Raw genomic sequence first — 26,972 nt, forward strand, 5'->3', positions numbered from 1 at the left:
CATGCGCACAAGCACACTTGTACACATGCGTACATGCATACATAAATATATATACATAAACATACAAGAAAAACATTGATTAAAGAGAAACATAAGCGATTACAGCCGCATTAACTGTCTTATTATATTGCAGTTGTTCACTTCGTTTTAAAAAAATGTTTTCGTTTTTCTTTCAAAGATCCTTGTTATAATTACGGCTGCTCTCATACGTGTAGTAGTGTGTCGGGCACTGCATCGTGCTCTTGCCCTGTTGGAATGAAATTGCAATCCAACGGCAAGAAATGTTCAACAGGTATTGTGCTTTTTTAGCAATTTTTAACAGCTATTGTATTTAATAGGCATAATGCCTTTTCATACTGTTTTCAATATATTTTAATAACATTTTGAGAGCACTGTGTTTTTTAAAAATAATTTATTTTTATTTGTTTAATTTAAATTCTTGCTTTGACATAATGTATCTGACGTTTTATTCTTAGGTAGCTACAGTGTAATCTCTTTAATTAGAACTTCGTAGTGAAAAATAAAAGTTCAAATTAGAGAGATTTTCAAATTATAGAAAGTTGATTATTTTTGAAATATTCTGGTCAAACTACAAATAAAAATGGAAAAAACAAACAAATAGTGATTCTTAGGCCTAAATGCATTAGAGATTATATGTTTTAAACTTTTTTATTTTTAAAAAAAAGTCAATATTTGTAGATCGACTTTTTTGAATATAAGCTCATTTGTTTGAAACATTTAAGTACAGCTTTGTTGACATGATAATATATAGGAAAATGCCGGTTCTGGGACATAATCTTTTTCCCATACTTAAGGTCGATACCTTTGATGCGTTGACTTAGCTTTTATTCAAAAAAAATGTGTGCTGAAGTTCTAAAAAACTTCTTACCGCAATAATATTTGTTTTCTTTCCGTGAAGTTATAAAATTTTTCTTGTCATAATCCGCAATGAAGTAGTAAAATATTCTTGTCATGTTCAAATCTTTAAAATTTTCCAAGATGGCGTCTTATTCTAGACCATTAATTTAAAGCAGGAAGCTCAGGACAAGGTCTGCTTTTATAATGTCCAATAGCTAAGGTGCTGATTTTATCATTTTGGATGATTCTTTTGTCATCGTTAGCGCTGAGTGAGACTTTGTTTATTTCTTTGGTTAAACTTCATGAAGATGAGATCGGATAACGGTCATGGTTGCAAGCTTTTCTTTCCTATCCATTAAGCAGTCGAAGTAATCTTGGTGAGTGATGTGCTTTTTAACAAAGCAATTCTTAACACCTTTGCAGTTTCTTTCTCCGTATTTTTTTCCATATTTTTCATCGTCTTTTTCTTCTTTTTCTTCGTCTTTTTTTTTAAGGATCTTGTAAGAGTAGAGTTTAGGTCGAAGCCCAACAAATTGTGTGATTTGCTTTCCTCAAGCTTCATCCTTGAACATGCCGATGACATTATTATTTAAGCCCACTTTGAACCCAACATTTTTAATAGCAGGATGTTCTTTATCAAATTCGCTCGTGTCAAATTTGCTTTCAACATCATTAGCAATGTCTTCGTAAAAATCTTCCGTTTCGATTTCGTAAAAGAGCAAGTCTGTGTCAGTCATCAACGATTTTGCACGATCACCGTATTTAGGCTTCATGTAGTCATAGTGGTGCTCAAACATGAGAGTTTTGCTGAAGTCAAGGATGCACATTCCCAAGTAAATGGGTTTGTTGAAAAAGACTTTTGTTTTCTTCATGTGAACCGCAATTAAGTTTTCATCAAAAATGGTGTTTCGCTTATAATTAGGTTTTCTAGACCATTTTAAGGCTTCTTTTTTTGTGGTGATGAGTTTAATATCAACGTGCTTTAGAATATTTTCCATGGTTTTTCCAAAGACGGAGTTGTTCATCAGCTTGAAAAATTCTTTTTCAAAAGGGTTTTTAGCGTTTTTTCTCTTCTCGGTGTTGTAGTCGATGTATGGTTTCATCCAAGGTTCTTCTCTAAAGGTAAAACCTCTATGAATTTTTGTGATGATTAATCCCATTCGTTCATGGAGTTTTAGGTTTTCATGATAGACGACGTATTTCTCTTTGTTTTTTAAATTTGGAACGAGTTTTTCCACTTTCCCAATGGTCATTCTTTCAGGAGCCAAAGGGTAATCATTGTGTTTATCGTGAAGGTGATCAGGGTAATCTAAATCGACTTCAAGAATACATGGCATGGATTTCCAATTAGCGAGTTCGTCTTCAGTCATCCATTTGAATCCTTCAACGGGAAGAGGTTTGCTTATTGCCCATCCGTATAAGTTGTTAGCGTCCAAGTATTGGATGAATTTCGATGGTTCATCAGGTTTATAGGATTTACCCATGTATTTGTTATTGGCATTTCCAAGTCGGTTGGAGATCATGCTGATTCCACCGCGTATTCCTTTTCGTGTCATGTGAAGCATTTCAGGATCACTTTAAAGTTCTATTTTAGCTTTAGTCATTTTACAGCAAGCCTCCATAGCGAGTCCAGGGCAGGTGTAATACTAGGCGGGATCTTGACCGCAATATTCCATGCAAACGTCTCTGAAATTTTCAATAACATCTGCAAGTATCAACACGTCTGAAACGTTGTACAGCTCGTGATAGTCTTTAAACGTGACACATTTAAATTCTTTATAAACGTTTTGAGCATACGCATAGTCTTCAACTTTTGCTGGTTCATCGTTCAGTTTGGAATGAAATGCTTCAATAGGAGGTAATTGCGTTTCGGAAAACTTTTTAATCGAGTCCACCCATTCGTAAGTGTAAATGCCTTTTTTTCATACTAGGTTAAACTGTTTCTTTTCGGGATAGTACATAGCCACGTTTTTGCATTGGTCGTCGTTTAGATCTTTAGAAAGTTTGTCTAAACCAGAGGGCATGAATCTGTAGCTGTCAATAAACCTCAATTCTTTCCATCTTTCCATACTTCTCGAAGTTTTCCAGTTTCCTTATCAATAAATTCTCTGAATTTGATTTTTTTGAGAAGCTGATGTATTTCTCATCGTTGTTGGGGATGCAATTGAGTCTTCCACCAAACTTCTTGATGAACAAATGGCTGTCATAACCGGACAAATTGTGGAATAGGATAGGTATGAATTTTGGAAATTGATATTTTTTATTGCAAGCATCGTGAGCAGCTCCTCGATACTTTCCAGTCAAATGGCAGTGGTCTAAGACTTTATCGTTTTCAAGTTTTTCTTTGCAAATGTGGCATTCTGTTGCATCTTTAAAATTATTTTCATCCTCATCAGTCATCACTTTCTTTTTCTTCCAGTGATGTTGTAGTAAATCGCTATCGTTCCAAAACTTTGTAAAGTCTGTTTCATGCATGTTTATGAACTTTTGAGCAACATCATCGTCATCGCTTTCTGCTGTGTACATGAGAGGTTTTTCTTTATAAATGGTTTCGTCGAAGCATTTGATGAAGTAGCTGAACGAGCTTGGAACATGATTTTGATATTGTTTGGTGTACGACTCATTATCGGAATATCCAGTGTTGTCATCGATGGGTTTGATGAAACTTTCAAAGTCAGCATACACCACAAAGGGGACTCTCATGGACATGTTGTGGTTTTTAAACTGAACGGTTGTCCCTTCTTCAGGAAGATCGATTCTCATTGCGTCGTTATCATAACAATAAGGTTGATGATTGAGCTTTTCTTTCTGTTCATAACCTTGCATACAATTTCTGCAAAAATATTTTTTGTGTTGATGTTTTGATACTGATGAACCGGCAAACCGACTGAAATTTTTAATGAGACAATAATGGTTAGTATCGTCGTTTGAAATGAACAACAAATCAACATCATGCTTTCGATCTAAAAATTTAGATACTTGCAAAAGTTGAGGTGTTTTTCCATCATACTAAAAGACGTTGATGCTAATTTCTGGATTGAGCTTTTCAAACATATCGGTTTTATGGTAATCAAAAGGAAATTCCATTCCTTTCCAATTGAGCTCTTTCGATTTTTCAATCAATTCTTTATCAATTCTTTCACCGTGTTTTTCTTTCATGTTAAGCGCCCTGGTGATGCACCACTTAAAACATTCGTTGTCTTCGTTTTCCATGTTGATGATGGCCTTTTTACTTTTTAGTTCAGGAGGAAGATTGATGTAGGATCCACCTCTGAGAGGTAAGTAATCAATAAAGTTAATATCCATTTTTAAAATTTTAGACATTATGCAATTGGATCCCAACTTATTGTATTTGACACTATTTTCCAAGATCTTTTCTTCCACTTTACTCATTAACGTTCTTAAATCCGTGCCTCCTAGTATAATTTCAGATTCGGATGAGAAACTTGCCATTCGAGTTGTTTCTTCACCAGTTAAGATGCTTACAGATTTCATTTCACACTTTAAAGCAATTCTTACTTTTGTGTTTCTTTCTCCTTACATGACTTTGATCGCGACTTCTCTAACCATGTTTAAAAAGGCGACAAGGTCTTGGTATCGAACAGAAGGCTCGTAAGAAAATTGCCTAACAGCACGCTTTGCTGAATGCTCAGTCAATACAAACTTTATCTTAACAGGTCTTCAAGCGATAACCGGTCTTTCAATCGTTCTTTGAACAATTGGACTCGGAGCAGGCACCGGTTTACCTAATACAACGTCTTTGAGAGACTTTATCGTTTTTTCCACTCCATTTCTTACGCTGCTCACTGCATTTTTTATCGTTGTTGGAACGTATGGAACAACGAGAGCGTTTAGTTGGTTAAACCCGTTGGAGACAGTTGTTGCAATTCTTGTAAACCAGCCAGCTCTTGGTGTGGGAACCGGACTTACAGGACGAGGAACAGGATTTTGCAAATGGGTTGATTTTGGAGGAAGAGCTGGTTTTTGCATGACAGGTTTTGGTGGAATTGTTAATGGTTTTGGAGCGAGAGGAGGTTTTTGACGAAGATCAGGGCGCGGTGCTGTAACCGGCCTCGAAACTGGACTTTGAGCAATCGAACGAGGAGCAGGTAAAGGCCTTGCATCAGTCGTCCGTCTACGAGCAGGTCCAAACCCAATGACAGGTTTTGTTGTTCTTATGGCTTCAACGAGTTGTTCCCTAGTTATTGTGGTATAGCCTTTTATAGCCCTTTTTTAAGCATCCTTTCGTAATGATGCCAATGAGACTTTTTTATCTTTCAATGCTTTATCTTCCATTTTTATTAGGGGAAGAAAAAAATTTTCGATGCTTTCAATTTTTCGCTCTTTGGCGATTAATTTTTTTGACGATTTGCCACTCATTTTATTTGCGCCGTTATTTTATTTAAGTCAATTCAATTTTTTTAAATCTTGGCACAATGTCGGCATATTTTCTTCTTCGAACCATTAGTCGTAAAGAAATTTTTTTAAATTCTTCGAAAAAAATTAAAAAATTCAGAGGCTTAAAAAGTTAAGCAGCAGGAGCGCAAAATCTTCCCATCCAACCAGGTGAAGCTAATTTTTGAATTTCTTCCCACTCTTCTGCGATGATATCATTTTCTGACTTATCTTCCGGCAAAGCATGCTCTTCTTCTAACAAACCGTCTTCCATATCTCTTTCCATCCGCCTTCTCATTTCTTCTCTTTCTTCTTCTTCGTCTTCAGAACCATCATTGCTGGTATCGCTGTCATCCTCTCGATTGAGGATTGGAAATTGTAAATCATGCGCCAGAACATAATCCTGATCACCTGATCTGTATGTGACGGTGATAAGATCTTTACCCCTTAAGTTTTTATGAATGACAACCCTTTTGCCATCTTTTAAAAAATAACGATGACCAAATTTGTCCATGAAATAATCTTTAATTAAAAATTCGTTGTCCGTAAAGTCGTGAATGATGAGATACTTTTTTCCAGTTTCGTCAAAGTAAAATTCATCGCCGAGCTCTTCCAAATTAATTATACTAACGAAGCCATTGAGTATTTCCACATACTGATGACCTAATTCGTCAACACGAACGACATACCTATTTCCAAATTCATCCTCACGAATCAAAACCCTTTTTCCAAATGAGTCTAATTCATAGAGAAAGCAAATCCTTCACAACATATCCAAAGTTGTTCACCAGAGGGGGTGGTATAATATCTTCCGAATCTACTCATCTTTATAAATGCCAAGAAATTCATTTATCTCGAATTCAATTTTTTGTATTTTCATCAAAAATTCAGAATTAAAATTATTTTCGGAGGATGGAATAGAAAACATCATGAGATCAATTTGAATCTTCATCTATTGTAGAGCGTGTTTGTCACTCATAAGCATGTCTTCTTCTTCATCATATTCTTCAAAAAATTTTGTTGGCATATAATAGGTATAAAGAAATCATTTAGATAATACAGGTTGCCACGAAGAAGTCTTTTAATCTTGTACTCGTCTTTTTCACATATTTCATCCTTAGGAATTTCCATTAATTTCATGCTCGTCTTTCTTCTGTGAAGGGAAAGGTCTTGAATCATTTCATGAACTGGCATGTATTTATTTTTAAGCTCATCTTTCATCAACGGTCTACACAAATTTTTACAAACCCTATATTTGAGATGAAAAATCTTTTCAAACATTTTGCTTTGCTGTCTGATTTCTTCAATGAGTTTATCAACTTCAATTTCTCCTTCCTTTTTCAACTCTCTCATTTGTTCCACCAACTCTTTTCTTCTTTCTGCCAAATTTTTTCTTTCTTCTGCCAACTCTTTTTCCATTTCAGCCAACTTTCTTATTTCAAGGGCATTCAAAAGATCATCCTTTTGCATGTTTTCCATCTTTTTATTTACGCCAAGATTTTTATTAAAGTAAATTTTTTAACATGACAAAAGATAAAAAATCAATTTTGAAGCATTTTACGTTTTTCAAGCTTTTCAGAATTTAAAAATTCAATCTTGATTCCATTGTCCACCTTTCCATCTCGACGCTCCAAATATCTCCATCCACGACCAGTCCCTACCATCGCTTTGTAAAGAGACTTGTATTCAGTCACCTCACCCGTTTAAATGTTAGTCATTCTCATAGTGATGGGGTTTTTCTTAACAAAACGGAGCCATTCCCATTTTGGATCGGCTGGTTTTTTCTCTTTTAGTTCACGTATTTTCTTATCTTTTGCTCTTTCTAAAATCTTATCTTTACTGATCAAATTATTTTCAACCGCAAGCACCATCAACGTGATTAAATCGTCTGCCGTTTTACTAACACCGTTTTCATTCAACAAATCTTTTAAATACGATGTTGTATATCTCATTTTATTATAACAAGATTTTTTTTAAGTCAATTCAATTATTTTTCCCGAAAAGATCATTCATCTCAAATTCAATTAATAAACAGCAGTCATGTTGGTTCCGTCTGAAACAAATTTAAGCAATTTATCAGAAATAACCACTGCAAAAATAACGGTATTTGTAATAGTGGAAGTTCGAAATTTAAGGTTTACCACCAATTCAGCTGTTTCCGATGCTACTCTTTCTTTTTGCTTGCTGATATCAACAAAGAACAAGGGATACAATTTTATATACTCAAACAAGGTCAACCCTGATTGAAAAACAAGCTCATTGGTTTCATAATATTTTTCATCAAAAGAGAACGCATCTGCATAAGCCATCACGTCGTAATTGTAATTTGGATACTTTATTCAATTAACGGTTACGTAAAAATTGCTAACATCACAATGGTCAAATGTAGACGGATTGACAGTTTGACTGAAAGGTCTGTTTAGCTGAAGTCCAAACACGATAAATCTTGGAACGCTTTTGTCAGTGATTCTTCCAAGCGACCAGGTAAATTCTGTTTGACCAGCTGGAATAAGCTGTCTTTCACATTTGTTTGATTTATAAGCCACTTGAATGGGAATCTTTTTAGCCATTAAATTCATGAAATCAGTCTTCCTCGAAACATCTAATTCAACGCGAGGCATATAAAGTCTGAATTTTTTAAGATCAATCATTCCTGCATTAACGCTCTCCGCTCTGTAAATCGCATCATCGTATTCTTTCTTTGTAAAGGTGATGGTATATCTGAACCCATAAACAACTTTGTCGTAGGCATCGCAAAATCCAAAAATGTGCTTCAACGGAATTTTAAACGAAAAAGCTCCAACGGATGTAGTGTCTGCAAATAAATGGTCTCGTCTAACTTTAAATCCTGAATTTTCAACAAGGTTTGATGCGCTCATAAACCACATTTGCTTCAAACCATCTGTTATCTAAAATCCGTATGGATATTTCAACATTCCAAGAATGGTGGTAGCTTGTCCTGGATGAATAACTCTTTCCACTTGCTCTCCTGACAAATCATAAGTCACGTCGTTAAACAAATACATCAAAGCATTGTTCACCTAGGCAATCTTGTCTGTAGCTTCGTAAAAGGTTCCATCACTCTTTTTTAACACTCCTTCAATTAGAATGTAAGCCTCTGATGACACTGTTTAAATCGATTGACAGTCAATCTCAAAAGTAATCGTTCCTGAAGAATTTAAATCAAGATTGGTTGGAAGGTACTCAAAAAAATCCACTTTTTCAATACCACTATCATACTCTGGGCTCTCAGTCACTATTAATCGGTCGGTTCTTATCATTTTTATTAAAGAAAATATTTTTTTAAATTCATTTCACACACACGGAGGAGGAATTCATTTCGCCCACACGTTCTCTGAAAAATGAGTTTTTTCAGAAAACACTTGCGCTTTCGCGCAAGTCCCCACTTCATATCATGTCTGAAGGATATGATATGAAGTTCCCCACGCACGCCCGAAGGGCGTGTCCCCTGCAACATCAGAATACTTCAGGCTATTTTCATGCCTCTTCCCATCTTCACCAGGTCTTGGATTCGAATCGCATTCTGTTTCGACATTTTCTTACTTTGAATGGATGAACCAGTCTTTAATTTCTCAATGGTTTTTTTACCTTTATCGATGGCTAAGTCTTTAGCAGCGGAGATGGCAGAAAAGGTTAACTCTGTACCAGCAGATTTTGGAGCTGTAATCGCATCTTGTCCAATTTTGCTTGTAGCAGCATTTTTAAGCAAATTCACTGTTGCTTTTGACATTCTTGACGCAGCAGCTCTTTTTATGAAATTTTTAATCGTGTCAATGATTCCACCTCCTCCAACAACGTTCTTTTTCACATATCTTCGATTATTACAAATAAGCATTTTTAAATAAAACAATTTTTTTTAAAACAATTTTATCAATAGTCTTCATTAATGATTTATATTCCTCTTTATTAATCTCCCCTTGTCTCAACAGCTCGTCGCAAATAGCAATAGCCTCATTTCTCGAACCTGCATTTCCAGCATGCCAAGCAGCAATACTCAACTTAAGCTTTTCCGCCAACGCATTCGGATCGCTCGGAAGAATGAACACTCCACGGCCATTTTTACCTTTTTCAATACGCATCATTTTTTCCCAAATAGGAGCAATAAGTTGTTGATATTTTGGTCTCCTTGAAACTTTCGGTTTATGCGGTTACGAATCAGATCTTATAGCATCACTGTCCATTAAAGTTTTTTCATAATTTTGCAAATCTTCATCAGTATACTCGTTTGGTATTTCTATTTAGTCATCAGCTCCCAAAGACCTTTTGTTCCTTCATACCTTTCTCCACCTACAATAATGTCATCTCCATCCATTTCAACCTCCATTTTCCCAATGTTCATTTTATCTCCAACTTTATTCACTTCGAAAGGCATTTTCTTTTTGATCAGCTTTTTATTGATGATCTTTTCGTTGCTTTCAATGATCGGCTGAAACAGCTTGCACACATTAGCTTGAAAATCCGCATCTAAAATGTACTCGTTGATGCTGTCCTGATAAATTTTATTTCTTCTCGCCAACACCTCTTTGACAATTTCATCCCTTTTGTTCGGGTCTTGTATTTCAAAGAAAAACATCTTTTTTAAAATGCGTGGAAAAAAAATCATAAATTGGTTTTTACGATTATGTTTATCCTTTTTTAAATAAGTTGTTAAACGTTTGAATGGCGTCTTCTCGACCTTTTTGGATCAAGTTTTCTTTGGAAACTTCATCCATTCCGTTTTTGGTTTTGGTTCATATTTCTTCCATCATGGTTTTAAACTTTTGAAGCTCCTCTAAAATCAAATGAAACTCTGAATCGCTTATTTTTCCATCCAACAACGCTTTGGAAATGTGCTCGCTGATCGTATTCAATTTCGACTCGGCTAACACTTTTATCTTTTCATGTTTTTCCGCTTTCAACGCCATCTTTTTGTTCATTTGACCTCCAACAATCGATAAAAAACCCATTCCGATAGCCACACCTTCACACGCAATCGCTGCAGGGCTAGCAATAATGGTTGACAAAAGACCAATTCCAGTCGCATCCAAAGCAATGCACAGCGCTTGCATCGTATTGTCCACATTCTAAATGATCTTAAAAACGCGATGGTACTTTTTGCTGAGATGAACTCGCTTTGCTTTTTCACTCTCTATCTCTTTCTGAATCTCACCGATCTTCTAAAGCCTGTAAACGTGTCCTTCTTCGCGCGATTCTGCAGGAGCTGATGGAAGAACCGGATAAAGTTTTTCAGTCAATATTTCCATTTTTGTTAAGAAAAATTATTTTAAATCAATATAATTGATCTTACAAAGTTTTTCGCCTTTTTTAACAATCACGTCCTGTTTGCTGTTGCTATTCACGTCCATAATAACGTTATCTACAGACTCTGAAATAATAACTTCGTTTTTTCTATAATTCAATTGCTCAGTGATTTTATTCATTAATGTCACCACTGCAACACTTTTCTCCAAATTAAGTCCAATGGATAAAGATATCGTTGTATGGGAGAGAGCAGCAAATTTAATGTCTTTCTGAGCAAAAATCTCATACTGTTCGTTCGTGTTGTAATAAGTAGGATGATCCAACGTTATCGTAGATACAATAATATTACTCGGTCTTCTTTCCTCCAACTCTCTTATCCTCTCTTCCAAAAATCTTAATTGCAAATCTAAACTGTGAACTTCTGCTGAGACAACATTTCTAAAAAACTTGTGAGGAGCATGCATTTTAAAATATTAAAAAATAAATTTTTATATCATTTTTGCAAACTAATCAATTCATTATTGTCCACCCACGAATTAAACGAGTCTGGATAACCCAACCATTTGACTAGTGATCTGCTCTTGGTTTTGCGAACAATTTTCTCAATTCTGAATACGTCCTGATGCGTCTTTTGCATCTCCTGCTCGTAAAAAGTGCCTTGAATCTCTTCACCGTTAGCGTCAGTTATTTTATACGTGGGAGGATCCGTATACTGAACTTTTGACACGGTAAAAACCTCTTCAGTCCATCTCGGCGTATACCCCTTTTCAAAATTGGACTTCTTTTTTACAATCCTCACTTGATCACCCATGGAAAATTTCGATTTTGCTCTTTCTGTTTGAGCCTTTCCATTCAGATTCCACCAGACCTTATTCTTATTCTTTTCTTCGCTAGCTTCAACTAGAGTCATTTTGATGGAAGAGTGCTTTGTGTTGTTGTAATTTTTCACCATCTCATCTAAAACGTCAATGTATTTATTGGTGTTGTTAGCTGAAAAATATTTAAACATTCTCTCTTTCATCGTTCTGTTCCATCGCTCAACCCCAGTGGGCACGCAACGTTTTATGCACGTTTTATGCACGTTTTTTTCAGGTTTTTCCGTCCATGGTTTTGTGTGACGTATTATGAGCGTGAATAAAACGTTGGTAAAAGGTAGACAAATTAAAATAACCATTTTTTCACGACTTTAAATCAATTGAAAAATGACGTACTTTTATCAACGTTTTATTCACGTTCAAAAAACGTCACACAAATACTATGAACGGATTTTTTTGAAAATACAAAATTATCAGGAATATTAGAATTGAAAATGGCGGAATATATTACAACTAGAAAAAGATCGAATCCAAATACAAGGTATGCAAATAGAAATTTAACAGATTACTGTACAACAATCTGTTAAATCTATACTTGATTGGAAAGAAATCTTTACTTGATGTCTAAATATCTATATTTGATATCTAAATTTCTAAACAATCTTTATATATAAATTATTTAGAAATTCAGATATCAAATATATATATATATATATATATATATATATATATATATATATATATATATATATATATATATATATATATATATATATATATATATATATATATGTTGTTTTTCAATCTACAGTAGAGGGCTAGCTATAGCAATAAAAACTTTTTTTACCTCAGGTTAGGTGATATATTATTAAAGTGTTATCACATAGACCAATCTAGTTATGCTTTAAATTTTTTTTGTGGGGTTTAAATTTTTTTTGTTTTAAATAAACCCCATAACAATTTTTTCAAACACCAGGTTTTGCAGGTTAAGTTTAAATTAATGTTTTGTTGAGTCCAATTAGAATAACTATCAAATAATTTTAACAATTTTTTACCAAAAGAAAGAAGGTGTGTGAAATAACTATAAACTTTTTAGTTCGCTTTCTTCTTGGCGTGCATGTAGAAGGGCAGTTATGCAAATGTATGATATATCCATGTCAAATTTTCCAGTAAATCCAGAGCCCCTTGATGAAGCTGAGCCTGAACACAGTTGTATATCTCCAGATGATATAAATCATTGTTTGGATGATCCAGTTGTTAATGACTCACCATCAGAAAATGAATGTTCAAAGTTATCAAATTGTCATGAAAATATAACTGAAAATGACAGTTATGATGAGGCTTTATGTTTAAAACTACGCAGTTGGGCAATTAAAAATGGGTGCACACGACAATGTATAAACGAAATCTTAAACATATTTTTAGAATCTTCTTTTAATGTCCCTAAAGACTCTAGGACGTTGTTGAATACTAGGCGAAACATAGTTTACACTAATCTTGATAATGGAGATTTCATCTACTTGGGTTTAAAGGCAGAAGTTACAAAAAATATTGTTCTTCACTGTATTTCAGAAACTTCTTTATATTTAAGTTTTAATATCTATGGAATGCCATTATTCAAATCAAGTTCTACTCAGCTGTGGCCTATTCTTGCCTCTATTATGAACTTTGAACCGTTTGTTGTGGGACTTTATTGTGGGAATAACAAACCACCCTTGGATACATATTTAAGAGACTTTGTTAATGAGTTAAATGATTTGCAGGATAATTTTATCAATGTTAATGGAATTAATTACAAAATTAGTATTTATGCTTTTATTTGTGATGCCCCTGCTAGAGCTTTGCTTAAAGGAATTGTTACTCATTCTGGGTTGCATTCTTGTGAGAGATGTACAATAGTGGGGAAAAGTATTACTCACCGAGTAGTCTTTACACATCAAGAAGGTGTTAGTTTGAGAACAAATGAAAAATTTAAAAATGATGATTATAAGGAAAAAGATGAAAATGGGAGATCTCATCAACAAAGTAATTCAATTCTGAGAGAACTTGATACAATAAACTTTATCAACATGTTTCCATTAGATTATATGCATCTAGTGTGCTTAGGGTGTATGCGGAGATGGTTATATTTTTTAAAAGGGGTTATTAAAGGTACCAATACTGGGAAAATATCCACTAGTATGATAAGTCAAATTACTTTTAAACTTGTGGGTTTGAATGGAAAGCTACCAAGTGATTTTGTACGACAACCCAGAACGTTAAGTGAGCTTGATCGGTGGAAAGCAACTGAACTGCAGACGTTTTTGCTTTATACTGGCATAGTTGTTCTAAAAGGAATTGTAGACACAGCTGCTTATAAGCACTTTATTAGCTTTTCTGTTGCAATAAGGCTTTTGTGCGAAAGTAATACTCATGTTCGTAATTTGAATCTTCAAAGTGCTCGTCAACTCCTAAGTTACTTTGTAGTAAATTCCCAGGAAATTTTTGGAGAGTTGTTTTGTGTGTACAATGTCCATAGTCTCTTGCATTTATGTGATGATGTTTTTTTTTATAATGTTTCTCTTGACATTATATCGTCTTTTAAATTTGAGAATTACCTCCAAAAGTTAAAGCAGTTAGTACGTAGCAAACACAATCCATTAGTTCAGATTACAAAAAGATTGGATGAAATGGATGATGTAGTTCTGTTACAGAAGTTGACTAGTAAAATAACTACATCCAAAAAAGATAATTGCTTTTTAACTGAGAGTACTATAGTTTTCTTAATAAAACAAGTTGCTGAAGATCAGTTTCAGTGCGAATCATATCATAAACAATGCTTGGAAAATTACTTCACTCATTTTCTCCCATCAAAAGATATTGGAATATACTTTCTTAGAAATAGTGTTCAACCTCTTGTTTGTGTTGAACGTAAAGACAACCTTTTACGTAAATGTTGTTGTATGAAAGTTGAAGATGGGTTTGTTATTTCAGCATTGGTACATGAGTTGGTTTATTAGCATGAAAATATAGTATTAGATTTAGCATAAGACAAAAAATATTTTTTATATTGTTTATTTTACTTGTTAGTATGTAATAATAGATTAAATAAATCCTATCAGATTTGTTAAAGTTGCAATCATTTATCTTCCTTTTTAAGACCACAAACCTGCATGGGTGTATGTTTATGGCCAATTAAACAAACATTGAAACATTTCAATTTTATTACAGACATAAATTTTGATGACTCTTACTTTTGTATGAACTATTTGAGAATACTATTTGACAATATGAATAAGATAAAACTATTTGACAATATGAATATTTGAAAACAATTTGTTCAGAATGTGACATTGTTTGCACACCACATTTATATTTGTGTCATTTTATGAACCTGTTTGTTAAAACATAAACAATATTTTGTTTTTCTTTTTAGTTCCATAAGAAGACTGTATTCTGTTGTGACCATAAATGAAGAAGGTTTGACAAAAAAGTGCATAGTTCCCTTGCATTGGGTTGATGTAAATCAAAAGATAGTGTACTGGCCTCCAAAAGGAAAGAAGCCAATACATTATTATACAAGTAAATGGGCGACGCCAGATATGAGTTGGCAGGAGTTTGATCTGCTAAAAATATACCTTGAAAAAGGCACAAAGGATATGTGCAACGATTGCATGTATATTGATTCTGAATATTTGTGTAGTGATGTCCCTGAAGGCAAGTTTCTTTTAGCACTCAATTCTAGATTTGAATTTAATTTTCTTCCTGGAAAGGTTTTCTAGTTTAAGCAAAGATTCCTGACTTAACTAAGTCTTGTCAAAAAGTATTTAATATAACGTAATAAAAAAATATTTAAAAACACAAATAGGTTTTCTGGTAAGACAGTTGATTTTGAAAAAGAACTAGCAATATACTTTTACTATAATAATAACAATTCTTACAGTTAATGCTGCTTTTTAATGTAAATTGATAAATAGGTAAAGGAAAAAACATAATTTTTAAATTATTACCTACTAGTCTGGCAAGACCACTTTTGATAATTGATAGACTATTTACTGTATTTTTAGGCAAATAACTGATTTCAATTCAGGAGTATATATATATATATATATATATATATATATATATATATATATATATATATATATATATAGATATATAGATATATAGATATATATGTAGATATAGATATAGATATATATATATAAATATATATATATATAGATATATATATAGATATATATATATATTTAGATATATATATAGATATATATAATATATATATATATATATATATATATATATATATATATATATATATATATATATATATATATAGATATATATATAGATATAAATTGTGTTGATGTTTAGTGATCCTAGTAATTTTTTAAATAATATTTTTTCAGATAATTTTGAATTCAATATTGAGAAGCATATTCGGGAAAAAAGCCCAGAGATTATAATTAAAAAAAAACCTTCCATATTGGATGTAGATGATGCCAGTAGTACTGTTCTTTGTCCTTCACCAAGAAAGTCACTGTCCCAACAAATTCAAAAATTACCAATTTATGCTTCAAATCTCTGTTCAAATGCTTCCTTTGTTAATTATGAAGAGCCGATTTTACAAAGAAAAGCACAATGTTCTTCAAGTAGCTTAACTTATCAGTCACAATCTTCCACATTGAACTCATCACAGCATGGACAGTCAACGGGAAACTTAAGTTTGTTGTCAAGAGAATTACTGAAATGTTCAAAACAACCTAAAAGATCACCAAGAAATAACACGACGTCATTTAGACCGTTCCCTAGTCAACAGAATGTTGATGGTTTGCAGAGAAATACAAACTATCTTCTTGGAAACTATGGTGAACCTCCAGTTACATTCAAGACTATGGATCTCAGATGTAAGTATTTCTTTTCATTACTAACAAAATTTGGATTGACACAACTATTTCTTTATTAGTTCTGTCAAAGACTCTAATGATTTATGAGCCAATCACCCTAAGTAATATATGTTACTAGTGGCAATATGAAGAAAATCTACAAGATTTTCTTCTATTCAAAACTATTTTAAATGGCTATAGTTTATCAAAAAATAAGTTACACACTATATGAGTATTTTTGTTACCACTTTTTGTTTACTCTCCCAAAGATTGAATACTGGGCAGTTAAATTGGTTCGTCTCATGGTATGAATTGCATTGATCATAAAATGTTGTAATTATGATCATAAAATAATGTAATTGCTTTCAAAGGAATAATATTGACTTTGATTTTTTCAAAAGCTGTAACGTATTGAATATTGTTTTGATTAAGTTAATCCCAATATTAAATGATGTTTTAAAATTATTTTGTATGTGTAGCTTCCAGGTTTTGGTTTATCATAGGTTGGCAATACGCTTTCTTTATGGAAATGGCAGAGATCAAAACAACACAAGCTAATATTGTTGCTGCTATTGATCGACTCGGACAGAGAACTGAGCCTAATGATTCGTCGTTCTATATTAAGAGGTGCGATTCCATAGAAGAATTTGAACAGCTAGAGAGAAAATTAGTTGATAAAAGTGAATTTGAGTTAATGGTAATGTTTTTGAGTCCTTTTTTATATTTATTAATCAAACGCTACCATTGAAGTCTAACTATCACAGCTTTAATACACTCTCTGCCAGAATAAAAAAATTCTGGGAGAAAAAAATGTTAACGGTCTTTTATAACAGATAAAGATCCTTTATTAAACCAGTGTGTGTGCAATTTTTTCACATACCTTAAGTGGAACGTAATGATAAGATTAAGATTTATGTATTGTGAAACATAAAATCTGTTTATCAGAGAACTTTGATATTATTTATATAGGTCCAACGTTTGCAAAAGCTGGGGGGTAATACATCCTCTCAATTAGTAAACAAATGCCTGAACGAAGTGTTACATAGGCGAATTCAAGCGAAATTCAATAAAGCTGGAAAAAAAGGAAAGCGTCCTTTCAAGCGAACCCTCTTATACAAAGCAATTATAGGTATTTTTAATAAATTAATGTATTGTTAATTAATGTTATTATGCACTATTTAGTCATTTTATTGTTTGATTGAGTCTTCTATCTTTTTATCATTTATGCATTCGAACACGGTGATAATGCCGTGTTCTAAGTTCAAATATCGTAACTTTATCCCTATGTAGAATGTTTATTAATAACCGCAGAATTTTTATTATTATTATTATTATTATTATTATTATTATTATTATTGTTATTATTATTATTATTATTATTATTATTATTATTATTATTATTATTATTATTATTATTATTATTATTATTATTATTATTATTATTATTATTATTATTATTATTATTATATATTGTTTTATTTTTTTTGCAGCTGCGCTCGTATCAGAATCTAACACCCGTGATGTCATTGACCGATACATTGGAGATCACTTAAAGCGAGCACCACGAACTGTTGCGCTGGAACGACGTGAAGAAAGTCCAGACAGAATGTAGTTAATGTTAAATAATAGTTACATATCCATTTATATTTCGTTTCTTTTCTATAAAAAAAAACGGAAAATTTGGTTTGCTAGAATTCTTGACAACCAAATTTTCCGTCTCAAGAACTGGTCTTAAATCCGTGCAAGAAAAAACCAAAACACGTTCATTGTAAGTTTATCTGGGACGTTCACGGCACGTCCAAAAAAGACGTGATTTCGTAACTTCATGTAAACGGATATTAAACCCAAAAGACACGTCGCATAAAAACGTGAAATAAACGTTTTTTAAACGTTCCTGTGCCCACTGGGACGACGCAACTTTTTTCCTCGTTTCCAGTGGAATACAATTGCACACCCAGCGCTCTCACATGTCTGTTGTAAAATTCTTTTCCTTTGTCCACCCACAACTTGATGCACTTTCTTTCTTCGAAGATTTTTTTCAACGCTTCAGCCACGTCAAAGCCTGTTTTGCTTTTTAACGGAACGATCCATCCATACTTTGAAAACACATCGATCACCATGAGCAAATATTTTACACCCTTGTTGAATTTTGAAAACGATTGCATGTCAACCAAATCTCCAGCCCATATTTCATCAATGTCGTTCACAATTATCCTTCTTCTTTTAAAATGATGAATGACCGGTTTATGAAGCTCTTCCGCAAGCTGATCTGTCCATTTCAAACCACTCACACCTAATCCAAATTTAGCTTTGGCTTTAATCACTGGAGCAATGAGTTTTCTTTCGTTGATTTCTTTTTAGTGGGGTTAGGGATTGAATCCATCTCCTCAAGCATCATCTGATCTGCTAAATTTCTGTTTTGCTGATCGTTAAAATATTTATAAACCAAATCGTGATGGTATGCTGCATTATCCACTTCATCCACTGGCTTGCTCCATTCTTAATACTTGTCCGTGGAAGCCAGTCTCTAATCTAAATTCGTACCAGGACCTGCAAAGTTCATCCCAGGAATATGCATTTCTCCTGGAAATTTTGCCCACGGAAGCTTGATTTTGCTCCACAGCTTGTTGATCGATTCCACCAAATCACCTCCTTTTGCTGGCGAAAATGATCCCTTGAGCGCATGCGTAGAAACAAAACTGCATTTAGTCGTTCCGCAAGAGTCGCAAGTCCCTTTCAACATATTTCGATTATTTTTTGTCTTTTCATTTTTCAAGTGAATGGTTTCAGTTTCTCTTTTGCATTTAACACAATACAATTTTAGCATGTATAAAAAAAGTTTCAATATAAAAAATGGATGTTAGAAATTATTCCTGTCACATAGGAAAAACTAAAAGAAACAATAGCGCGTTTCTGCCAAGAAACATTCTAGGACTCATCGTTGGAAAGTTTGGATGCGGAAAAACAACGCTCCTGATGAATTTGCTGCTTAGACCTGGATGGCTGGATTATAACCACTTGCAATTCTTTGCCAAATCCCTTTTCCAACCCGAGTATCAAATACTCAAAAGCGACTTTGAGAAGAAACTGCCGAAAGAATTCATTGACGAAATATTCAACAATCTAAACAAAATTGAAGAACTAAACTCTAGTCCTTAAGCTGTCATTCAAGAAATCTCTAAAAACAGGAACGGAGAAACAGACATAGTGTCAATTTTTCGAAAATGAAGAAGACGTACCTGAACCTCAAAATCTCGATTCAACCAAAAACAATTTGATGATCTTTGACGACATGCTACTCGACACAAAACAAAACACGTGCGAAAAATACTACACCCGAGGAAGACACTCCAACGTCGACGTTCCAAATGTGAACCGCATTAACAATTCTTTCAAATACAGCATGAACAACGGAGGCAATTGGGAAAACATTATCATTCCTGATGGAAACTATGACATTAAAGACATCAATGAGTATTTGCAAAAGTCTATTTTAAACACGATAAAAACAGCTCAACGTGGAAGCATTGCAAATAAAATTAACTATTCTCCAAACAACCTTCAAATTGGAATCAATCTTAATACTTTAAAATCAACCATTAAACTTGGCTTGAATTATTTGATTGACTTTAACGTGAAAAACAGCATCGCTTCAGTTTTAGGGTTTGCTAAAAGAAAATTAAATTCCAATTCTGAATACGAGTCTGATCATATCGTTCGATTTTCAAGCATTAACACCATCAGAATTTTTAAGGTGGCTCACCCCCTTCAAATCTAAATTTTTATCTATAAAGGTAAAAAACTTGTTTTTCATTTTTTGTATAAGGAAACTCTATTAAAACTTTAACTTTTTAAAAGAAAAATGAAATTTCCATTTTTTGATGCTGAGTCAGCATAATTTGTCCAAAATCTTACCTTAGCTAAAACAATGATATCTTGAGTAAAATTTGCACTGAATACACCATATTTTGCCAAATGGTAGCTAAATAGTTGCTTCAGGGCTGGAACTAAAATTTTTTTCAAATGTTAAAAAAAAAATAAGATGGCAGCAATAAACGTGCAGAAATTGATTTAGTGTCTGTGTCAGTCTAACAAACTACATTCAAACTAATTTATTTATACTTTAAAAGTTATAATTCTAGTCCCAGCCCTCATAAATAAGTTAATCAACATACTGTGAAAATTTGAAGAAAAAAGCTTTAACCAAACTGAAGATATTAACGTTTTTGTAAGAAAAACATATTAAAATAAGAAAGTTTTAAAAAAACTAATTTAAAAAAAACAAAAACAAAAACAAAAAGTTTTTTTTATAAAAAGTTACTAAAAACTGCCACTAGCATAAGAGTTCACATCATCCTTCTCCTTCTCAATGTCTAAATAACCTTCATTTATTGATCTTATATGTTTTCTTCGTTTTTTATTAATATCAGTCAATTTTCTTGACATACTTGATTATCACTTTTTATCTTTTTTGTAAGCTCCTTTTTTCAAAATTAACACCTCCAGAAAACCCAAGCATTTTAAAAATGCAACTTAAAGAAGAAAATCCATCATTGTAATTTAAAATAGAAGAATAAACAAATACTCCAAGAATTTTCCTTGCAGTAAAAGTAGTTTTAGGGCATCACTTCCAAATGAAACCACTCAATGACTCATTGCAGTTTTGTGTCATCCCATGTAAACACTTTCTTAGCATTTCAAGGTTTGACAATTCTTGAAAAATAGGTTTAATTTCCTCCATAATTGTCACAGGTAAATTAATTTTTTATCCATAGCTTGTTTTACCCATTACGTTATCTGATTGCCATTTGCACCAACTGTTTTTCACTTTTAAACAAAATTGATGACGAGTGACTTTATATGGAAAGTTTGTACAATGGTAAAGTACAGCTATTAAAGAATTTCCTATACTCAGTAGGTTACTTTTATTTTGTCTTATAGCCATTTCAACAAAGTTCTGAATTGTGTCACAAACTTTGAACTAGAAGCACTTCGATTTATAGATGGTGATGAATAAAATGTACTTTCAAAGTCATGTTAATTATTAAGATTTGATGCACTTGTTGTTTCTAATTTCCTGCTACAACCATTTACTTCCTCTGCTCTCCTTGTATACCTATTTCCTTAGTATTTTCACTTTAAATTTCTAATTTTATTTCTTTTGTTCGCCATATCCAGATAGATAGTTTTCAGTTCAGTTATATTGTATTAATGCTACAGAGCATATTTTTAAGAAATATTGTATTTTACAGAACAGTAGAAAAGCATAATAGATCTAACATTGAAAAATACTTCAAAACTTAAAGTTGAAACCTTCCAGAAGTAATGAATAAATTTGTTGTTTATACCGTTGCTATGGCGTTGCTAAGGAGTAGGAAACTGTATTAACCACAAAAATGGTATTTTTTGTTACTTTTTAAGCATATAATAGTAAAAATATATTACGGATTTTGTACTTCGATGCTTAAAATAACATAATTCAAAAGAAAAAATTTTTTTTTTTGATTTTTAATGGGGGTGAGCCACCTTAACAACGTTATTGGATAGTCCTATATTAATGGAACAGAATTAATTTGCATTTACTCCTTTTATCCAAATGTTAGTCCAGGTTTTAAAATCATCGAGAGACCAATGCATTTGATTTATCTTCCTGTTAAACTGTTCGAAATTTCAACAATGGTTACTCGCATCATTGATCAAAATGGAAATTTGGTTGATTTTCGTGGAGAGGATGTTACAATACAATATCATATTCGAGAAGTGAAATAAATAATTTTCCAACGCTTAAAAAAAATGAGCAATTATCAAAACATCAAACTTAACATCTCACAAGGTCAAGCTGATAAAATCAAGAAAGCAATGCATGAGAAAACTGATGCTAGCATTAAGCTCTCTCATCAAGACTTGAATGGTGAACATGTTCTCGCTATCACTAACGCGCAACTCAACAAAATTAAAAAAGCATACAGCAATGGAAAAGGTCTCACTCTTAAACTCAGCAAAAGACAAATCGCATACAACTCTAAAGTGGAAGGAGGTTTCATTGGAGCTCTTTTTCCTTTTATTAGGAATGCTTGCATCTCGTGCAGCTCCAGTGCTTGCTAATGGTTTATTAGGTGGACTTGCTTCATCTGCAGGTTTAGCTATGGTTGATAAAATCGCTGGACGTGGTGTGGTTTCCTTGAACAATAAAGGAAAAGGAATGAAGTTGAAGACTGTAAGTGGAAACGGATTGTTTATAACTCCATGGACTAAAAATGCTCATGGTGATGGACTCTTCATAAAAAATGGAAAAGGTTATCAATATGCCGGTTCTGGTTTGCTTCTTGGGCCTAATTCACCCTTCTCAAGCATCCCCTTCTTAGGCGCTATTCTATAAACTTCTTTGCTCCCACCTTTTTTCAAGAACTTTTTAACGAATTAAAAAAATTTGTTAACAAAGTAAAATGAGAAACAAGAAAATCAATGTGGACAGAATTTTGGCCAATTTTCAATTGATAAAGGGTGCTAAACAGTTAAAATTGAAAAGCTTTCTAGGTGTTTTATGAGAGACGATTTGCCGAAGAAGTCAAGAAGAAAAGAATGCGGGATTATCAACACGGGAGATTCGAGCACAGGCGGTTTTCATTGGGTGTGTTGGTTCAAAGACGGTGATAAGAAATACAGTTTCGATTCTTATGCACAGCCTCCTCTTGTCGAATTGGTTAATTATTTAAAAAATTCCGTTTATTATAACAGCGAAAGGATTCAGTTTGGTGATACTTCTTATTGCGGTCACTTGTGTCTTTACGTCTTGAAAAAATTGAATGAAGGTCTTGACTTTCAAAGCATTATTAAGACCTTGTGGTAAAATTTTTAAAAATAAAGTTTTTAAAATCAACAAACCAACAAACTAACAAAAAAGAACTCAGAGCTAAAAAAAATGGATAGAATGACCGTAGGCAGGCAGGCAGGCAAACAAAAATCAGTACCTTGGCTATTGGACATTTTAAAAACAGACCTTGTCCTGAGCCTCCTGCTTTAAATTAATGGTCCGGAATAAGACGCCATCTTGGAAAATTTTAAAGATTTGAACATGACAAGAATATTTTACTACTTCATTGCGGATTATGACAAGAAAAATTTTATAACTTCACGGAAAGAAAACAAATATTATTGCGGTAAGAAGTTTTTTAGAACTTCAGCACACATTTTTTTTGAATAAAAGCTAAGTCAACGCATCAAAGGTATCGACCTTAAGTATGGGAAAAGGATTATGTCCCAGAAACGGCATTTTCCTATATATATGATAATAGGTATCAACCTTCACCTGTTTTGCCAAATTTCCTTGACGAAAAGCGTCAAAGATTTTATCTTTAATCTTTTTCCAGGTTAAAAGAATGTTTGGTGGAATATGAAAGATCTTTGAAACCTCTATTTGTTTTTCCTTTCTCCAATTTCAGTAGACCATCATGTTTCCGCTTTAAATTGGTATCTTTATGCGGTCTCTTTGATGCCATGATGTTTTTTAAACAAAAGATAATAATTCAAGTAATCGTTTTTCAAAAACTCAAAGCATTCGAAATTTGAAAAGAGAACTCAACGGTTAACGAGCTTTTTACACGCCAGAAAATAAAAAAATTGATTTAAAGAGAGATTCTCACTAAAGGGTCCAAAAATTCTAATCAAATTATGGAGGTTTTCGAATTATAGAGATTTGAATTATAGAAAGTTAACAAAAGAGTTTTTTAAGCGCATTTTAGGGTGGCTTTCTTTTTAGTCGAATTACGGAGGTTTTCGAATTAAGGAGATTCGAATTAGAGAGATTATACAGTAACTACATTCTTATAAAAATCTGAAAAGACACTTCCAGCTCGGAGGGTTTTTTATTTGCCTTTTTACTACAAGTTTTATCTAACTATCGAAATAACTGGTGCCTATGAATTTAAGAAATGCAATTAAACAGATTTGGTAGATAATACTTGGTTTGTATATGTAGAACAACTAGTTGTTCTAAAATTTTTATAAAAATGTCACTATGAAAAGTAATCAATTGATGTTCAAAGAGTTTACATAGTAAATCACCTAATCAGACTTTACATAGTAAGTAACCTCATCAGATTAACAAAGGATCAACTGCAGAACTTTTAAAGGTATAAAGGAGAGGTTTGTCAGATCTGAATACTCTTGTGCTAATTTGATGTGGTAGATTTCTATATGAGTATTGTAAATTTCACTAAGATAAAAGAAAGAATGCTATTTCTTAGCATACAGTCACTGGTTCTTGTTATATAGTAGTTACTACTGAAATGATAAGCATTTTTATTTGTATGCTTTTGCATATTTTAAAGCTCTCTTCAAATAAAAAGGAGTTTACTCAGGTAAACAGTGGAGTTTAAAATTCTTTTCTTTCTTTCTCTTTTTACCCTTCTAAATTACCAATATTATCTGTAAGGTGTGTTAAAAATTGAAAATGTTAAGACTCCAGCTTAACTCTATATCTTAAGAGAAATATCAATTTTTCTTTAGGCAATGACCGCTTTTTAACTGTAGCTGTCAAACACTTTGTGGAGATAGTTGCCCTTTTCCCTAGTTCTCCTTCCTGTGATATAATCTTTGATCATCTTCATATGTGAGACCTTATTTTGTCAATATAACTGTAGCTCCTTGGTCGACGTCATATCTCATATATCCCATGGCAGTATTTGCAGGATAATAAAAATTGCTTTAGCAAAAAAAAAAAATCACCCTAATTCCAACACGAATAACGGAATCTGTCAAAGCAACTCAGTACTGTTTGTTTCACAGCTACGCATTCAATAAAATGCAATAAACAAAAAAAACCTAAATCAAGCCTAAAAGCAGAATAATTGAAAACAATCTTAGATTAATGTTACCACCGATAAGTCATTTGAATTAAGTTTATATACATACTAAACTAATGACATTCGTTGCTGTTCACAAACGTTTTGCTAGAAGAACTTAAGCTGTTAATCTTTTCTTTTAAAGATACCATTATAGCAGTTTTACTCAAATAAAATTAAATAGGTCCTGTGGGTTAATTTTTATCTTAGCTGGGGTGAACTGCTAGTGTAAACTGTTGATTTAAATTAAAGTTCTAGGAATGTTGCAGTGAAAAGAAAGTTGTCAATTAAAGTAGGTATCCTTTCCGACTGTACAAAAATCCTCCATTATCCGTAGCACTAAAGTACTTTGAAAAACTTAAGCAACCCTAAGAGCTTTTTGTTGCACTCCTAATGCTGATCCGAAGGTGATCAAGATTAATACCGATTGCGTATTATATTATTTTTTGAAGATCAACACCGCTTTTGTTACTTTTTAATCAACATGTTCTTAATAAATTTTTACTCTATTTATACAGTTTTGATCGGTTAAAAATAGCTAAATTATTTTTATCAATCTTCATAAATGGGCTATATAAAGCACTTATGGTAAAGCACCCAAATACCACAACCACGCATGATTAAGATCGGAATGTCCCATAATAAGCTAAGTTACAAAAATAGCGTTAACGTAAATTTCTTCCGATCATTCTCCCCCTCTTTGATAGACTCCAGTCTATCAAACCTTTTCAATTATCGAACTCAAGAAGACACAATCTTGTAATTGGTCGTATAAATTCTTTTTCGCCAATTTTAACTTTTACAACTCTTACACGTCCATCTTTTCCTTCAAAAACTTCTGTAATTCTACCGAGCGGCCAATGTCCTCTGGCTGTATCCGGAGAAATGACTAATACAATATCATCTATTTTCATTCTTCGGCTTTCTTGATTCCATTTATACCGCTTTGATAAAGAGGGAAGCCATTCTCGCAACCATCTTTTCCAAAAGTGACGTAATAATTCTTGTACTCGACGCCAACGTGTTTTAGGATGATAATTTTTTGATTGACTTGAGTCGGGAGCGAATTGTCCTCCCACTTGTCCAGTTAAAAAATGATTAGGAGTCAATGGAACATCATCTTTTATATCAGCACTCTGATACGTTAATGGGCGGGAGTTCAATAAACTCTCAGCACCTGTAAAGGCCGTATGGAGTTCTTCATCAGTAATATCGGCCTTTTCAAGTATTCCAGATACTGCACGTTTTGCAGCCTTGATCATTATTTCGAACACACCACCAAGATGAGGTCCTAGTGGAGCGTTAAAGTACCACTTGATTCCTTTATCAGCTGTAGAGTAGGTAATTTTATTCTTATCTAAGCTATTGACAAGTTCTTTTAGTTCACGAGATCCACCAACAAAATTTGTTCCATTGTCCGTCAAAACTTCCAGTGATAATCCTCTTCTATTCACCATTCGAAAAAAGGCATCGAGGAATGAATTTGTATCTAAATTATAAGCTATCTCGAGATGTACTGCTCGTGATAGTAAACAGGTAAACAAGCATAAGTATCTTTTTTGTCGTGTCCTCCCTCTACCTTGCATCGTTAGAAATGGCCCAGCAAAATCAATGCCAATTCGGGCAAACGCACGTAGTGGTTCCTTAATGCGAATTGCTGGCAGAGGAGCCATAAGCTGTTGAGCAGGTTTACATTTTCTTCTTCTACATTTGTTGCATTTTGCTTCTGCATCGCGGATTTCTTCTCGTCCTCGTATAATCCAATATCGTTCTGATAATTTTGTGAGTAACTGATTTGTTCCCATTACATGATTTCCTTCTTCATGGTAATGCTTAACAATCAATTTTGTAACCGCATGACCTCTCGGCAAAATGATTGGATGCTTAACATCGTAAGGCAAGTAGTAAGCATTATTTAATCGACTACAAGAGCG

At 33.1% G+C, this 26,972-nt stretch overlaps 3 protein-coding genes across 7 annotated transcripts in view; 2 read left to right on the forward strand and 1 right to left on the reverse strand.

Annotated features, from left to right (window-relative positions):
• The window catches only part of LOC149891335 (uncharacterized), a 216,200-nt gene that overhangs the window by 169,839 nt on the left and 19,389 nt on the right, over positions 1 to 26,972 (forward strand). For 3 of the 4 annotated variants that reach the window (XM_090083009.1, XM_090083007.1, XM_090083008.1), the window contains one exon: positions 179 to 292. In XM_090083009.1, the coding sequence (XP_089939135.1) occupies positions 179 to 292 (114 nt within the window). Of the gene's footprint in view, positions 1 to 68; positions 293 to 26,972 lie in introns of all 4 variants that reach the window. The other variant, XM_090083010.1, reaches the window with a different exon arrangement.
• LOC149891345 (uncharacterized) lies at positions 1,694 to 6,954 on the reverse strand. The gene is made up of 2 exons (XM_090083013.1): positions 5,502 to 6,954; positions 1,694 to 3,962 (listed from the first exon to the last, which is right to left on the reverse strand). The coding sequence occupies exon 1, from the start codon at positions 6,730 to 6,732 to the stop codon at positions 6,229 to 6,231; it is 504 nt and encodes a 167-aa protein (XP_089939139.1). The 5' UTR covers positions 6,733 to 6,954; the 3' UTR covers positions 1,694 to 3,962; positions 5,502 to 6,228.
• On the forward strand, positions 10,433 to 17,839 carry LOC149891346 (uncharacterized). 2 transcript variants are annotated; one of them, XM_090083006.1, is made up of 6 exons: positions 11,160 to 11,871; positions 14,746 to 15,026; positions 15,719 to 16,216; positions 16,699 to 16,892; positions 17,165 to 17,324; positions 17,686 to 17,839. In XM_090083006.1, the coding sequence occupies exons 1-6, from the start codon at positions 11,825 to 11,827 to the stop codon at positions 17,805 to 17,807; spliced, it is 1,302 nt and encodes a 433-aa protein (XP_089939132.1). In that variant the 5' UTR covers positions 11,160 to 11,824; the 3' UTR covers positions 17,808 to 17,839. The 2 variants fall into 2 exon arrangements, with proteins under 2 accessions (XP_089939131.1, XP_089939132.1); XM_090083005.1 differs by lacking the exons at positions 14,746 to 15,026; positions 15,719 to 16,216; positions 16,699 to 16,892; positions 17,165 to 17,324; positions 17,686 to 17,839 and adding an exon at positions 12,427 to 14,736 and having other exon boundaries at positions 10,433 to 11,871.

This window comes from Hydra viridissima, unplaced genomic scaffold, assembly GCF_058129835.1.
Source record: "Hydra viridissima isolate aposymbiotic clone 2 unplaced genomic scaffold, HvirCarnegie_v1 scaffold_3, whole genome shotgun sequence".
Taxonomy (NCBI): domain Eukaryota; kingdom Metazoa; phylum Cnidaria; class Hydrozoa; order Anthoathecata; family Hydridae; genus Hydra; species Hydra viridissima.

What these genes read in the sequence shown, in the direction of transcription:
- LOC149891346 (XM_090083005.1), top strand. Translation starts at nt 11,825, where the DNA reads ATGGCGGAATATATTACAACTAGAAAAAGATCGAATCCAAATACAAG. An exon ending in AGATCGAATCCAAATACAAG is followed by an intron (nt 11,872 to 12,426) that starts GTATGCAAATAG and finishes TAAACTTTTTAG; the next exon opens with TTCGCTTTCTTCTTGGCGTG.
- LOC149891345 (XM_090083013.1), bottom strand. Translation starts at nt 6,732, where the DNA reads ATGGAAAACATGCAAAAGGATGATCTTTTGAATGCCCTTGAAATAAGA.